Source organism: Sciurus carolinensis, chromosome 15 (assembly GCF_902686445.1).
Source record: "Sciurus carolinensis chromosome 15, mSciCar1.2, whole genome shotgun sequence".
NCBI lineage: Eukaryota > Metazoa > Chordata > Mammalia > Rodentia > Sciuridae > Sciurus > Sciurus carolinensis.
In genome coordinates, this window is record NC_062227.1 from 74,783,659 (window position 1) to 74,797,609 (window position 13,951).

The window sequence follows — 13,951 nt, forward strand, 5'->3', positions numbered from 1 at the left end:
ATTATGAAGTTACATAATTTATATTGTTTTATTAATGGTTTAATCCAAAGAGTATGAAAAATACAATTCCACAGTGGATATCATTAACTATAATCCCAGATGGATGCCATTCCTTTTTTTTAAATACTGTCCCTCCTAAGCACAATCTTTAATGTAACCCAATTCCTCCATTTCCTCCAGAAGTTCATGGTCATAGCTAGAAAGGAAACAAAACCACTCCCCTTCTTTTAAAAAGAATCAGACTATAAAACACAGATTAATAACCCACAGACTATTACGTTACAGGAAAGACACAGCTCAGTTGTTTTGAAATAAAGTATTCAGAGGATAATGCTAACTGAAAACTGGTGTCACTTAAAATGACTAACGTGCTTAGGAAAGAAAACTCTCCTATCATGCAGATCACAGGGGAACATGGACACAGGGGCATGGCATCTATTCTCAGAAAACTGCAATTCAACTCTGTGATGTTAAATCAAAGCTTCTTGTTCAAGGTCAGTACTAATTAGGCACAGTTCTTATCACCTAAGAGCACACTTTAGTACAGCGGCAGCCACTGGCAAAGAAAATTTAGTACAAGAAAAAAAGTGACTTGGAGAAAAATCACAGACACATTTTAAGAAACTATTATATCTCAAACCTTTATCTATTAAGATGTTTTATTATTCAAAAAAAGTTACAGTGAAAGGTATAAATCAAATATTAGCACATTTTATAATGTTTTGACAAAAAAGGTTCTTCAACATTTAGTAAAATGGTAAAGAAAACTGTTGTTTTGCTATGGCCTGTCCAAATATTTCAATATCCAGAGAATTAACTCAATAGTTTCCAAGTTTAACTGTAATCTCTTTAATAATAAAACTTACTTTTCTTTGCTAAGGAATATGCTTCATCCACTTTTCTTTTTATTGATGGATTTTTCAAAGTTGTTTTTGCCTGGAGATAATATAGACCAATTCATTAGTTAGATTTATCCCCCTATGTCAAGGATTAGGATAACACAATACTAATTCTGCCCACTGCTAACTGCAATGTTAAACAGGTTTCATAAAATACAATAAGGTAACTACAGAATTATGCACTAATGCATCCTACTGTGCTAGTTGGTCAAAAAAAGATTTACTGAGTGGATACAAAGTGTTGAATCCTGTGCTCAGCCCAGGAGACACCAGGACAGAGAGAGCAGCAGTCCCTGACTCTGCAGTTGGGGGCGGGTGTGCAAGGCATAGTCAGGGACGCTGGGCTGAGCACGGTTCTGGGATGGCCATCTGAAGAACACCGTAGTCTAGCTACTGGTTTACCACTATACGCTCCTGGGTATTTTAGGAGTGAGATGGCTGCAAGAAAAGAGAAAACCAAAAGCCAGAGAGTGGGAAGCTACAAGGACCCAGCCTGCTGTCGGTCTCTGGGCAGGCCTTCTGCTGGCTGTGCAAGAACTGAACTAGTTTTAAAGACTCAGCGATGATGTGTACAAGAAAAAAGTGAATCATATATTGGGATAAAACTTGATTTGGTCTTATGTCAATGCATTTTTCCTTGACACATCTTTTTGAAGAAATAATCTACATCAAAATTATAACACAATGGCAAATCAATTTAAATCAACAGGGAAACTCAGTTAAAAGAGATACTCTTCCAAACTGGGGCATCCTGAGGATTAAATGAAAAAGATTTCAACAGATGAATTACTAACTGTATGAGCAAACAAAGAAAAGGTGGGTCTTTGGCTTCATTTTTTTTTTTTCTTTTTTCTTTTCTGATACTCCCCTGATACCCTTGGATGCATCCTAACAGGCCTGGCTGTTTGACCCCAACTCATAAGAATAATTTTTAAAACTGACCTTCTGGTAATTATAAGTCAAAGCCCAAAGTGCAGCTGCTGCAATCCTCTGAGCATTTTGATTCTCACTTTCCAGACAGGCAGTTAGCACAGTAATGACTTTTTCTAAAAATAAACACGTTTAAAAAATAGAGTTTAGTCCCAGACATTAATGCAATCTTATTTTGGATTGGTCATATACTTCTTTCCCCATTACAGTACATATGCCAAGTCAGTATCACTGCATCATGACAACCTGAGTTTTATGGAAGAAAACCTCAAAAACAGTGTTTTCATGACAGGCATAAATCTCTTGGTCCAAGCTCGACAGACACACATTCACTTAAGGACAAAAATAGTGCAAAACAAAGTACATAATGAATTATATTAATGAGTTATTCAGTGATAGCTCACATTTGAATATGTAGGAAAACAGGTTTTCTGTCATCAAAAACCATAAAGACAACACATCATAGCATGGGCTATAGGTAAAATAGTTGAGAAATACTACACTGATTACTCTTTTCAAAAAAGAGCTAAATATTGTAAAGGAATTTTATGTGGGTGTATGTGTGTATCAGAGGAAAAACTGATTTAAATGGCATACTAGCACACAAGACATGTTCACTTTACAAAGCCAGCTTGAGCAAAAGTGGAGACTTACTAGTTATCTGTACCAGTCTATTCATTTCAAATGATGATTCAGAGAAATCCACTTCTAAGAAATTGTCAGGGTATTTCAGAATAATATTTGAACTTACTTTATTACTTATTTTTATGTATCATCAAATTGTATCATATTATTTACTCTCCAAATTGTGTGACTTTAGCAAGTTGCATATTTAAGGCCAAGACAGTTGTTACTGGGAATTCTCTGCATGTACATGCATATTAACCAATCCCTGTCCCCCAGGAATGCAGCTAACTAAACTAACCCTGCTCAATGGCAAGGTTTGTGTCTGCTCACTGACATGTATTCCAGCCACAGTATTAGTGCATTACAGAGGCTAACTGGATAAAATATTTCATAATTAAACAAAAATTTTAAGTGCTTCTATTTGATTTTTTAATTTTAAGAAATTTTAAACCTTTCAGAGGAAGGAAGGGAGGAAGGGAGGAAGGGAGGAAGGGATAAGGGAGAGAGAAAGACCAAAAGATCAAGAGAACTCAAATTGTGTATGGAAAAAGTGATGTGGGGGGTACATGGTACATGTGGGACAGCAATTTCCTGCCACACTGATCTGATCCCCTACTGCCCGTACACCTCAGTTCCAACATCTAGTCCCTTTAGTTTTCTTGCATCACGGTCTATTCATAACTAGTCAGAGAAACGACAATCAGATATAACTTACCATGTGAGGCTATGGCTGGTATCTGGTACTCAGCAAGGACACTGACAAATGGGAGGGTGATTTCCTCTGTGTTCAAGCATCAGCAAGCAATGTTTTTACTTATTACACCAGACATTCAGAACATGATCCCCTGCTATCTAAGTTTATAGCATAACTCCTTCAACTAGTTACTGTTTCTTAAAATGTTGGCAGTACATACACAGGCCAATTACTATGGTCAATTAATGTGGCACAGTAATGACTTTTCTGATAGTGGATCAACTTATTTAAAGACACATCTTAAAAACATGCATATGAGGGCTGGGGATATAGCTCAGTTGGTAGAGTGTTTGCCTCGCAAGCACAAGGCCCTGGGTTCAATCCCCATTACCGCAAAAAAAAAAAAAAAAAAAAAAAATGCATATGAAAAAAGCTCATAAAACATTTTTAAGTTTAATAAATCAGTATAAACTACCATTTAAATGTATAAATAACTTCAGGAGAACATATAATACTTAAATATAGTTAATTAACTGTGAAATGATGAGTTTTAAATACTTATTACCTTTCTTTATAATTGATTTAATGATTCTAAGTTTAGGGATGCCATGTTGGTAGCCTGAAATCAGTGATGATGAGATACTTATATCATGAAAATCAAGAGATGCTATAAATTGATTTTGAATTACTGATAGAACTAAAAGAGGTTTCAGTTTTATAAGTACATTATGCACAGGGATAAGGAGTAGTGTATGCTATCCATCCTTTTTCCAGTGAAATTAATATACTTATATATACACAATAAAATTATATATACTCAATATATATTCCAACCCTTTTACCCTCCAAGAGTTAAAATATTTACCAGAATACTCTATGCCCTTGTCAGGTTTTGCTAATAAGATTATGGGAACTTCACAAAATTAACAATCATTTCCTCTTTCTCTACTCTGGGAGAGCATGTGTATGTTTGGAATTATTTTTTACCTTGATCTTCAGTAGCCCACCTTCATCCAGGATTCCTCCCTCCCTCCCACTCACCCTCCCTCCCTCCCTCCCTTCCTTCCTTCCTTCCTTCCTTCAAATTGAACTCTCTGGTATTCTACCAGTGAACTATATGTTCCCAGCCTTTTTAAATTTTTCTTTTGAGACAGGATTTCATTCAGTTGCCCAGGCTGACCTCAAACTTGGGATCCTCCCCAGTAGCTGGAATCACAGGTATATGACGCTGTGACCAGCTAGATCTAGGGTTTTTCTCTATGGTTAGGTTTTTTACTAATTCAATACTTCTCATGGTTATTGGACTTTTTGGTTTTCTATTTTTTCTTGAATAAATTTTTCTAAGTTACTTCTTTCAAGGAAAATGCCCATTTCACCTTTTTTGGTTTCCTACAGATTGACTCTGATGTGTCTAGGAATGAATTATTTTTACTTATCTGCTTGGAGTTATCTGGATCTCTTGAATCTGTTTTTTAGTGTCTTAGACTAGTTTTTAAGTTTTTATCATTATCTCTAAGTGTTTTCCTCCCCCTTTTGCCTCTCTTAGGAGTTCAATCAACATGTAGTTAAGACTATCTCATGTAATTGCCATTTACCTTTTATTCTTTTAAGCCTTTCTCACCTTCTCAGCTTTCTACTGATACATTCCAGATACTATTTTTCTGATCTACCTTCTAATTCCTAAATTTTCTTCTCCACTACATCTAACTTGTATTTATTATCAATTCTAGATGTGCATATTAATTTCTAAATTTTGGCTATTAAAGTTTTAGAATAATGCTGTCTAATACAACTGCCTACAATATTTATATTTATAATAATCAGTCCAGCTTAATAAGATAATCACTAGCCACATGTAGCTACTGTGACTGACAACCTTAATATTTAATTTTGATTTATTTAAATTCAAGTAGCTACATGTGGCTAACGGGTTATACTGTTCAGTGAAGGTCTAGGGATTCTATTTAGTTCTTGTTTCAGATCTCTCAATTTTTCAGTTTCTCAGCCCTGAAGGCATTTTCAAGCTTGTCATTTACTTTTCTAAATGTGGTATTAGTAAAGTTATTCTTAAGTCTATATTTTATAATCCTAATATTTGAAGCCTGGGCAGAGAAATCGGCATGTTTTCCTCTGCTGATTCTAGCTCATGTTGCCAAGTTTTCTAATGTGCTTGATTAACTTTGTACTGGTTAATGCTTTGAAAAATTATTTACAGAAGTTTCTTGAGGTCGAGTATAAACTTGTTCTGCTTCTCTTAAGTATTCAGGAGAACTATCACTCAGGGATCACCTCAAACCAAGTTCTCAGACCACTCAACAAGCATTCCTCAGTGCTGAGCTGTGGGAAGGAATTTGTGATGCCCAGGTTGAATTTCATTTTATTTTATTTTTTTTCACCTTTCTTTACTGGATGACGATTAGGGGAAGAATTCAATTCTAATTCACTCTTCTCCTAAGAGAATAGTTCTCTTAAGTTTCACCTTCATTCAGGAGAGGTTTTTGGACTTTTTGGTTATCAAAACCCCTTGGAGGGTTTTGATATCTGTTCTCTCTTTTCTTGACATTCGTGAACAAAAAACAGGCATACAGTACTAGCAGCTGTCCTTGGGCAAAAGAACTTTCTATACACTTCTTACCTTCCCAGGCACTGGATTTTGATCAAAATTGGCCTGAAAGTTTCCCACTATCTTCTTCAGCCTTTTTTTTTTTTTTTTTTTTGGTGAATTTTTTAAAAAGAGTATCTAGCATATTTTTATTATTTTCAAAGGAGACTTAGCCTGACATTACCAGAAACAAAGAACCCCACGGATATATTTTTAACAGCATGTCCAAGCCCCAATGCCATTTCACTCCTAACCATCTACACCTAAGGTCTGAGTTCTACTGATCAGAGGCATGTCTGCTTTCCTGGTAGATTTTTAAGCTAGATGATACTGCTAAGGCCTTTGCTCTGGATCCCCATGAGAAAAAGGGGACAAGGCCTGTAATACCCCCTTAACAGTTCCACACAGAACCTGCACAGGTGTTGTCTCCCATGTTGACACTGCTTTGAAAGCCCACTGAACTCAAGTCTGTGGGAGCTGGGATGGCTCCTTCCCACAAAAAGGTATCCATCTCCTCTGAGCTATAAAAGGAGAGACAGCATTGCTGACTACAAGGAAATGCTGAAAAGAAATTCAGAGGCATCCAGAAGTGGAAAATGCAGGCTTCTCCTTCAGTTTCCTAAAAGTCTTTCCTTTTTCCAACTCTTGCAATAATAAAGTGTAGTAAGAAGTCCCCAAAGAAAAAATTTCACTCTGAGAAAGTTGAATAAAGAATAAAGTAGCTCCAGTGGATCAGGAATGGCAACAGGTGTTTCCTGTGCCATCTCACTGCTCAGAAGTAGGGTTTGTTTTCCTCATTTTACAAACGTGAGGACTGAGGCAGATTCAGCAGAACAGAGTGAAAGCCACCCCCAATGCACAGCCCCCAGCGACAGAGAGCAGTGTCAGGGAGGAGCAGTGAGAACCAAGAGTAGTTAGGGAGGCCAGTTACTAGCTGGCTCGCCTTTAGAAATGTTTCTGTACATTTCCTGAAAATCCATAATTATTATCAGGAAAACAGAATCATTACTACACATGTAGCAGAACAAAAGCAGAATTATTTCCATTCACTTGGAAACTGTGCTTCATGGAAAAAAGCTGCTGAGAAAAGATTACATGAAAAACATGGAAGGAAAAGAGAGTGGACTCTACAAAGAGCTCATGCTCTGGAGGCGGGAGGAGTCCAGGAATAAACAGATGTACACTTAAAATACAGAGTGTATCCTCGTGTCCACGAAAGAGAGACCCATAACAAAGGGAAAGGGGAAGAGAGTGGTGGGAGGGGACGGGAGGCAGGGAGGGTCCAACTTGAACTGGCGGGTCTGCAAAGCCTTCACTGACATGGCAGTATCTGCTTAAAGACAGAGAGGAGACGAGGGGGACTCTGAGCAGGAACAAAGAGGCAAGGCCAGCAAGCACCCTACCCATGGTTTCTCCTCCTGTGTCCAGTTTGCCCGTGGGATGACATGACTCATTAACATCCAGGACTCCAGGCTGCCTGCAGAAGGCAGAGCCTTGCCTGACTTGTTCCCCAGCCTCCAACAGTGTCTTGAACACATGGGGTGCATCATAAATACCTGGCAAATTCTAAAATTATTTGTGTTTTAATCTGAATAGAACAGCCTATGAATAACCACAAGTATAAAAGTACGTTTGGGTGTGTGTTATATCATATGAATACTTACCATTAGCCAGAATCTTGGGCTTATTTGCAGGACTGAAGCAAATATTATGAAAAATAAGAAGTGGAATGTAAGGGCTGCTCCTATGCCTGTATTTGCTCATCTCAGTCAGTAGGTCTAAACAGCCATCAAGCCTCAGGATCATTTGCTGCCCATCTTCTCCAGAAGATATATTCAGGAGTAACTTCAACCAAAGAATGGTCAGATTACTGAGATGTTTGTTTCCTCCTTTTGGCAATGTTAGCGACAGAAAGTTCTGTAAGAAGTTACTCTGTGGGTAAACAGAGAGAATATTATTTTCTTCTTGGGTCTTTGTCATTATTTCCCTAGTCCCTTTGTGACCAATTAGCTAGCATTATGATACATTTTCTCCAATCTAAATTTCTCTTTCCTCCAATACTGTCTAAATACTTCATCTGTATTATTTCCAAGTATAAGTGAAAAAGATAAGAACAACAAAATTGTTGTCAAATTTTAATTCCTGCTCATTTTTTTTTTTAACCTCCTGATGATGTAAGCTATGGTCAACTCAATTATTTAGGATTGATAATTCAGTTTGGGACTATATTAGGCCTCTTGAATTTTCTTTTTGTCTGCCTTCTGGCAATTTTGCTACTCATTAAAAAATTTCCAATGGGGAGAAAAAGAAACAAAACCCAGTTTGGGAAACTTGTTAACAACTCTGGTAATAGTGAGGGTATTTTGTATGATTATAGCTACAAGTGTTTTCTTTTCTTAAATCTATGGTTCCATTCTATATTCACTTTACCCTACTTGTTTATCCTTATAGAAATTAATTTCTCATGGCTATGTGTCACTGTACTAAACTTACAGATGAGAAAGCTCTATTACTTGAACTGTAAGAGTTATTTCAACCTTCAAATAAAGCCCATTCCACAAAACCCTACCAAGCTATGAACTATATGAAAGACAACATATTATTGTCTAGAATCATCTATATGCAAACAAAATATAGAAATACTATATCAAGTAGAAATCCACTATGACAATATGGACACCAGAGGTGGCTGGACATTTTAGAAGTGAAAGGCACTCACTTAACTTTTATAACTGCACAGAACAACTTATCTCTCCCTGTTTAATCTACTCCAGCTTATCTCTTGGGTTCTCCTGGACCTAAATAAAGATGCTAGCTTTAACTTATAAAATTAATCTTAAAGCTTTTACAAAAAAGAACATGATCATGTGTATAATCACAAAAAATATTAGCAATATTTTCCAAGCAACGAATACACTATAAAATGACACGCCCGTTTTGAGCAGCATGAGCTGTCACTCATGCCTCCTTCTCATTTCTCAGCCCAGACTGATGCTCTTAGGTTCACACCCTCCCTTTCCAATTCAGCTAGATTCAACCATGACACTGCAGATTAAGGGATGACTTCACAGTGATAAAATATATGCCAGTGCTTTAAAATGCAAACATCCTGTGGGCATCCCTTCTCTTTGCTAGGTCTCAAGATATTTTTAAACAATTGTATGCACCAGTTAGAAAGTGCAGAAACACATCATGGCAGAAAGAACAGACATTTTACAATCTGAGTTGAATAATAGCTCTGGCTGCATTTTCTGGTGCCTACTGATGAGTAATGGAGAGGTGGAACTCTAGCATCCTCATGCCCACCGATGGGTGACACAGAGGTGGAACTCTACTGTCCAGGCTCATTACTGCTTAAAGCAGAAGTCTTGGGAGTTTCCCCACTGGAACAGAAGAAAATGACTTGATTGTTATGCTCTGAATGTGATTATGGTTGATCAGAATGTTCTTTAGTATAGCACCAGAATCACAAAGTGAGAGCTGAAGACACCTTAGAGATCATTTTATTTAACCTATTATAAAAATGAAAAAACAAAACAAAACAAAACAAAATAACTGAGGCATAAAGAGAGCAAGTCTCCACTCAGAGTCACACACCAGTGAGACTTGGCCTTGAGGTTCCGCCGGGGGGTTCCTGCTCTGCCTCCCAGTAGCACTTTCTCTAAGTGCAGCTCTGTGTTCCCACACATGCTCTCCCATTCTGCAGGATGGCAACCACCTACATCTAGTTCAATTTTGGAAGTGACATGTACACGTTTGAATACATATATGTAACTTATTCACATACAAATACTAATAGAACTTATAATCACACAAACACACAAAAGACATGCATGTAAAGACACATATGAAGAAGTCACCCAACCATAAGCCGATAAATAAACAACTGGTTCCTCTAGGGTTAGAGGGATCCCTGAATGTTTTTCCCAAAGTATAGGGTGTGAATAATCCCACCACGGCTGATTTCAAGATAACATGATATTGACAAGCTTGAAAATTTATGAAAATTTAACGATGACATCCAAGAGCCAGGGGGAGCTGGCTTCAGTACACCTCTGAAATGATCTTCCATGGTAAGAATGACAATTACACGTCCTAGGAAGACAGATATTTCTATTTATTTGGTGATAACACTCAAAGTATCATTTGGGGCTTCAAAGAGATGAAACAGTAGAGGAAAAGGACCAATTCTTATAGATACTGTCCACCTTTGCAATTTATCTTGGCCTTCAAGCAAAAGAAACAGTAGTACTCGAATTACTATTACATGTTAGTAATAGATAATCTGATCATATTCAAATTTTAAGGAATTTTCCCAACTAGGGACTCTATTTACATACATCTAAATGCAGATTTTGACTGCACATGTATATGAGAAATTTGTTTGACTAGTTCCCTCCCTTTTAAAATACCCAGTAAAATCAGTAGTAAAATCAAGTTTTGGAACAGGAGTCCCAGATAACTAATAAAATTGCCTATTAGGTCATAAAGAAGTTAAAAGTCTGACTGGGCAAAAGGGGCTGTGATATCATAAACCATTTTGTCAATGTAAATTGAACTGAGATTGTTACTGCTCAATTTGGTCTGTTTAAAGATCATATATATTACATTTATGATCTTCAATAAATGTAAGACAGCTGTCTTTCTAACATCACCATTTCTGAGAGCAATAAAATAAAATCCAAAAACTAATAAGGATAAACTAAAAGAAAAAGGCAAGATCACAGTCTAGGTTCTGTCACTTTTTATCAAGAGTGAACCTCTTAATCCTTTTACAATCCTCTTAAAAAACCTCTCAAAATTATAATAAATTTGTCTTAGAAACAGTTCTAAACTTTCGATTGGAAGGATTCTTTTATGGAGTATTTCTTTCATGATATGCAGGACAATTTAAGTACTTACCTTTTGAATTACCCCTTTACAGTCATGAGACAAGGCCAGGTTTGAAAGAAACATAAAAACAATCTGCTGAATGTTGGTGTTCTCGAGAGGCATCTGAGAGGCCAACTTTAGGATACATAGCATCAGAGAGCTGCTGGAGGCTCCTTTGTGTGCAGCGTGAACGGGATATTGTCCATAACTTGACCAGCAAAGAGAACTGCAACCTTCAAAACAGCAGCCAATCACATCATCTTCTTAGTTCCACTGTTTAGTGTTAAAACACTTTGCAGTAAAGTGTGTCTGTCTATCAAAATGACTTGGCCACTAACCCATCAATTGAAAATCAGTACTGAAGGCTAATGCTGATGTCTACATTCAACCTAATAGACTTACTGTCCTCACTGAGGGCCTAATAAACACAATAGAACATTTTAAAATACCAGCTTTTTTTTTTTAAAGAATGAAACCAGCATAATAGATTTTTTAATAGTTCCTAGAGAAAACACCTCAATAAAAGCCTGAATGGAAGAACAGAATTTTAGAAATGGGAGGTGACTTGGTCTAATGCCTTCATTTTACAGAAGAGACAAAGGGAGAACACAAGGTGTCTGGGGCAGGGTAGTGCAAATGCTGTTGTCCATGGGAGGCAGGTAAAGACACAGTGCAGAAAAGCCAGTGGCTGTTCAAAGCCACACAGCTTAAAGGCAGCAAGAGCCAGCAGTGGAGTGTGCTGGCTCTGCAGAGTTGAGTGTTTTCAATAGGTAACCATATGAGATGTTAGGAAGGAAGATACTCAGAAAATAGTTGGAAGTACAGTTCAATGTTTAATTGGTAAGCCTGTACTATAACATAACCTAAAGGAGGAATCGACCTGTAAAAGCTCATACAAGGAGGCAGGCTCGTACATAATCACATCAGAATCAAGACATTCTGTAAAATAACTCATAAAATATAAGTAAACACAAAAATTACAGAAAACTTTCCTGTATTCATAACTTCAGAGCTGTATTAAAATGCCAGTGTTACCACTAACTGTTATATGAAATGTATGATAGAGTTTTGCTCAGAAACAAACCAGACTGAAAAATAAAATGTTTCTTTCTTAACCACTTCTGATATAAATTTCAATTTTAAGTATAAAAATAACAAATTACAGTTTCAGAAGATTTGTATTAAAGCATGTATTTCCTTTGTTTAATGTTTAGCAACCGACTCTTTATTCCTCCATACTCCTTAAACCCTAAATTAAAGAGTCAGGGTAAGATCAAAGAGGACATGTGCAGACCAATGCTGCTTTCAGAGAGAAGCCAATCTGAACTGGTCACACAGGCGCAGGGGATGCCGAGCTAGAAGATGCACTGAGAGGAGACTCTCTGTGCAGAACAAAGGGATGGAGAAAGTGAGCAGCAGCAGCAGAACGAGGACAAGGACAGTCCTGTACTGGATCAAACACACAATGACAGTTCCAGGTTCCAGAGCCTGAAGGCCTGTCTCTACCTGTCCAGGTTGCATGGGACAAGCTGAGTGTTCCTGAGACAGTGCTCCAGCGATGCCAGACCAGGCAAAGGAGTAAGCTACCAGAGGCTTGGCAGTGACGAGACGGGCTCCCACATGTCTGGAGTCCTGTCCTTCCCGGGCAGCCTAGGTATCTGGAAACCCCTGCTGCTGAGCAGCTAAATGTTGCCAGAATAAAGCACACGCCCGCTCCCATCAGCCAGACCTCACGCTTCCGACCCTACGTGGGGAGCTCAGGAGCCAGCAATCCTGCCTCACTCCCTTCACTGCTGCGGGCTCTTCCCCACGGCAGCCATGCCCACCTCTCTTCTCAAAGCCTCTTGTCTTTGCTCCCTCTCATAATGAAGAAAGGGGAAATTCAGTGAAAAATCAGAACCACCCACCTAAACCACTCCCAGATTCCTGGCTCACAGAAGCCATGAGGTGATTACATGACTGTGTGTACAGGTGCTCCATTCTGGGGTTATTTGATAAGCAGCAATACATAACTAATAAAACTCCCAACATATTTTACATCTCCAATGAGTTCAACTTCACCTTAGTATTTTAACTTGCTTGAATATAGACACCTCAGACTTAACAAGACCAAACAGAACAATGATTTCTACTTTTTCTCCAAGTTAAATCTGCTCCTCCCAGATCTGCACTCAGGGTCATTTCCCCAAATGAGGCTCCTCACTGGATACCTTTTCTTTCCTTCCTACCTTCCACCAGTAAATTCTCTTGACTCTTTCCAAACTGTCCAATGAGTCGCCTGTGTCAACAAATGTATTTCTAAAATATTTGTCTGTGCTAATAATACCTATAAGAAATCTTGTCTTTGACTAATAATATATCCTTGATAAGTAACAGAAACACTTCAAAATATGTATGTTCTTCCTGTCCACCTTAACATTAACATAATGTTAATAACCAAAATAGCCAGTATGAAAGCGAGTACTCTAGCTTATTATTAAAAGGGAATACTGGGTTTATTTACCATTTGGAAAATTTGCAGTATAGACACAAAGTAGCTGCAAGGCAGTCTGCATCAGTGAATCATCCATCAAAAGCCAAGGCCAGAGAGAGTGCAAGACAGGGACCAGATGAGCGCCAAGAGCCGCTTCCTGTTATGGAAAGGAAGTAAGGACAGCCAGGAGTCTGAATGTATGAAAATACAAAATTAAATTCAAATTCAAAGCACTGTCACTAACATAAGACGAAAGTTGAATTTATCTTTGTTCTCCGTAATATAGGGAGGGAATCTGAATCCTGTAGAGAGCTGGAGTGTGGTGGCTCACACCTGTAATCCCAGTAGCTTGGGAGGCTGACGGAGGAGGATGGCGAGTTTGAGGCCAGCCTCAGTAACAGTAAGGCTCTAAGCAACTAAGTGAGACACTGCCTCAAAACAAAAAATAAAAAGGGCTGGGACTGTGACTCAGTAACACTGGGTTTAATTCACAGTAACAAAGGAAGAAAAAAAAAAAGAATCAGTAGACAGATTCTTGTCCTAGGGCTTATAAGACTCTACATGTGGCTGCCCGGAGCACAGCCTGACTTTCAACACCAGGGCGACAAGGATATGCTAGTCAGAGAAGAAATGCAGAAAACAACTTCTGCAACATAAATCATGCATCATGTTGTGCTATGCTCCAACAAGGAGTAACTTATATGAGCAAGAAATCGTAATTTCCAGTTAAGTAAACATTCTCATCAGCTCTGCCTACTTTCTGCCCTGTCTCTCTCCCACCATGGTGTGTATGTCTGTGTGTGGGTAAATTACTATTTTTGAGTAATTTGAATATAGTACAATTTGTTCTAAAT

At 38.0% G+C, this 13,951-nt stretch overlaps 1 protein-coding gene across 2 annotated transcripts in view; it reads right to left on the minus strand.

The window, feature by feature from the left end:
* The window catches only part of Rttn (rotatin), a 180,533-nt gene that overhangs the window by 717 nt on the left and 165,865 nt on the right, over window positions 1–13,951 (minus strand). For both annotated transcript variants that reach the window (XM_047526590.1, XM_047526589.1), the window contains 5 exons: window positions 13,128–13,254; window positions 10,655–10,857; window positions 7,417–7,684; window positions 1,842–1,945; window positions 867–936 (listed from right to left, as the gene is read on the minus strand). In XM_047526590.1, coding sequence (XP_047382546.1) covers window positions 867–936; window positions 1,842–1,945; window positions 7,417–7,684; window positions 10,655–10,857; window positions 13,128–13,254 — 772 coding nt within the window. The remainder of the gene's footprint in view (window positions 1–866; window positions 937–1,841; window positions 1,946–7,416; window positions 7,685–10,654; window positions 10,858–13,127; window positions 13,255–13,951) is intronic.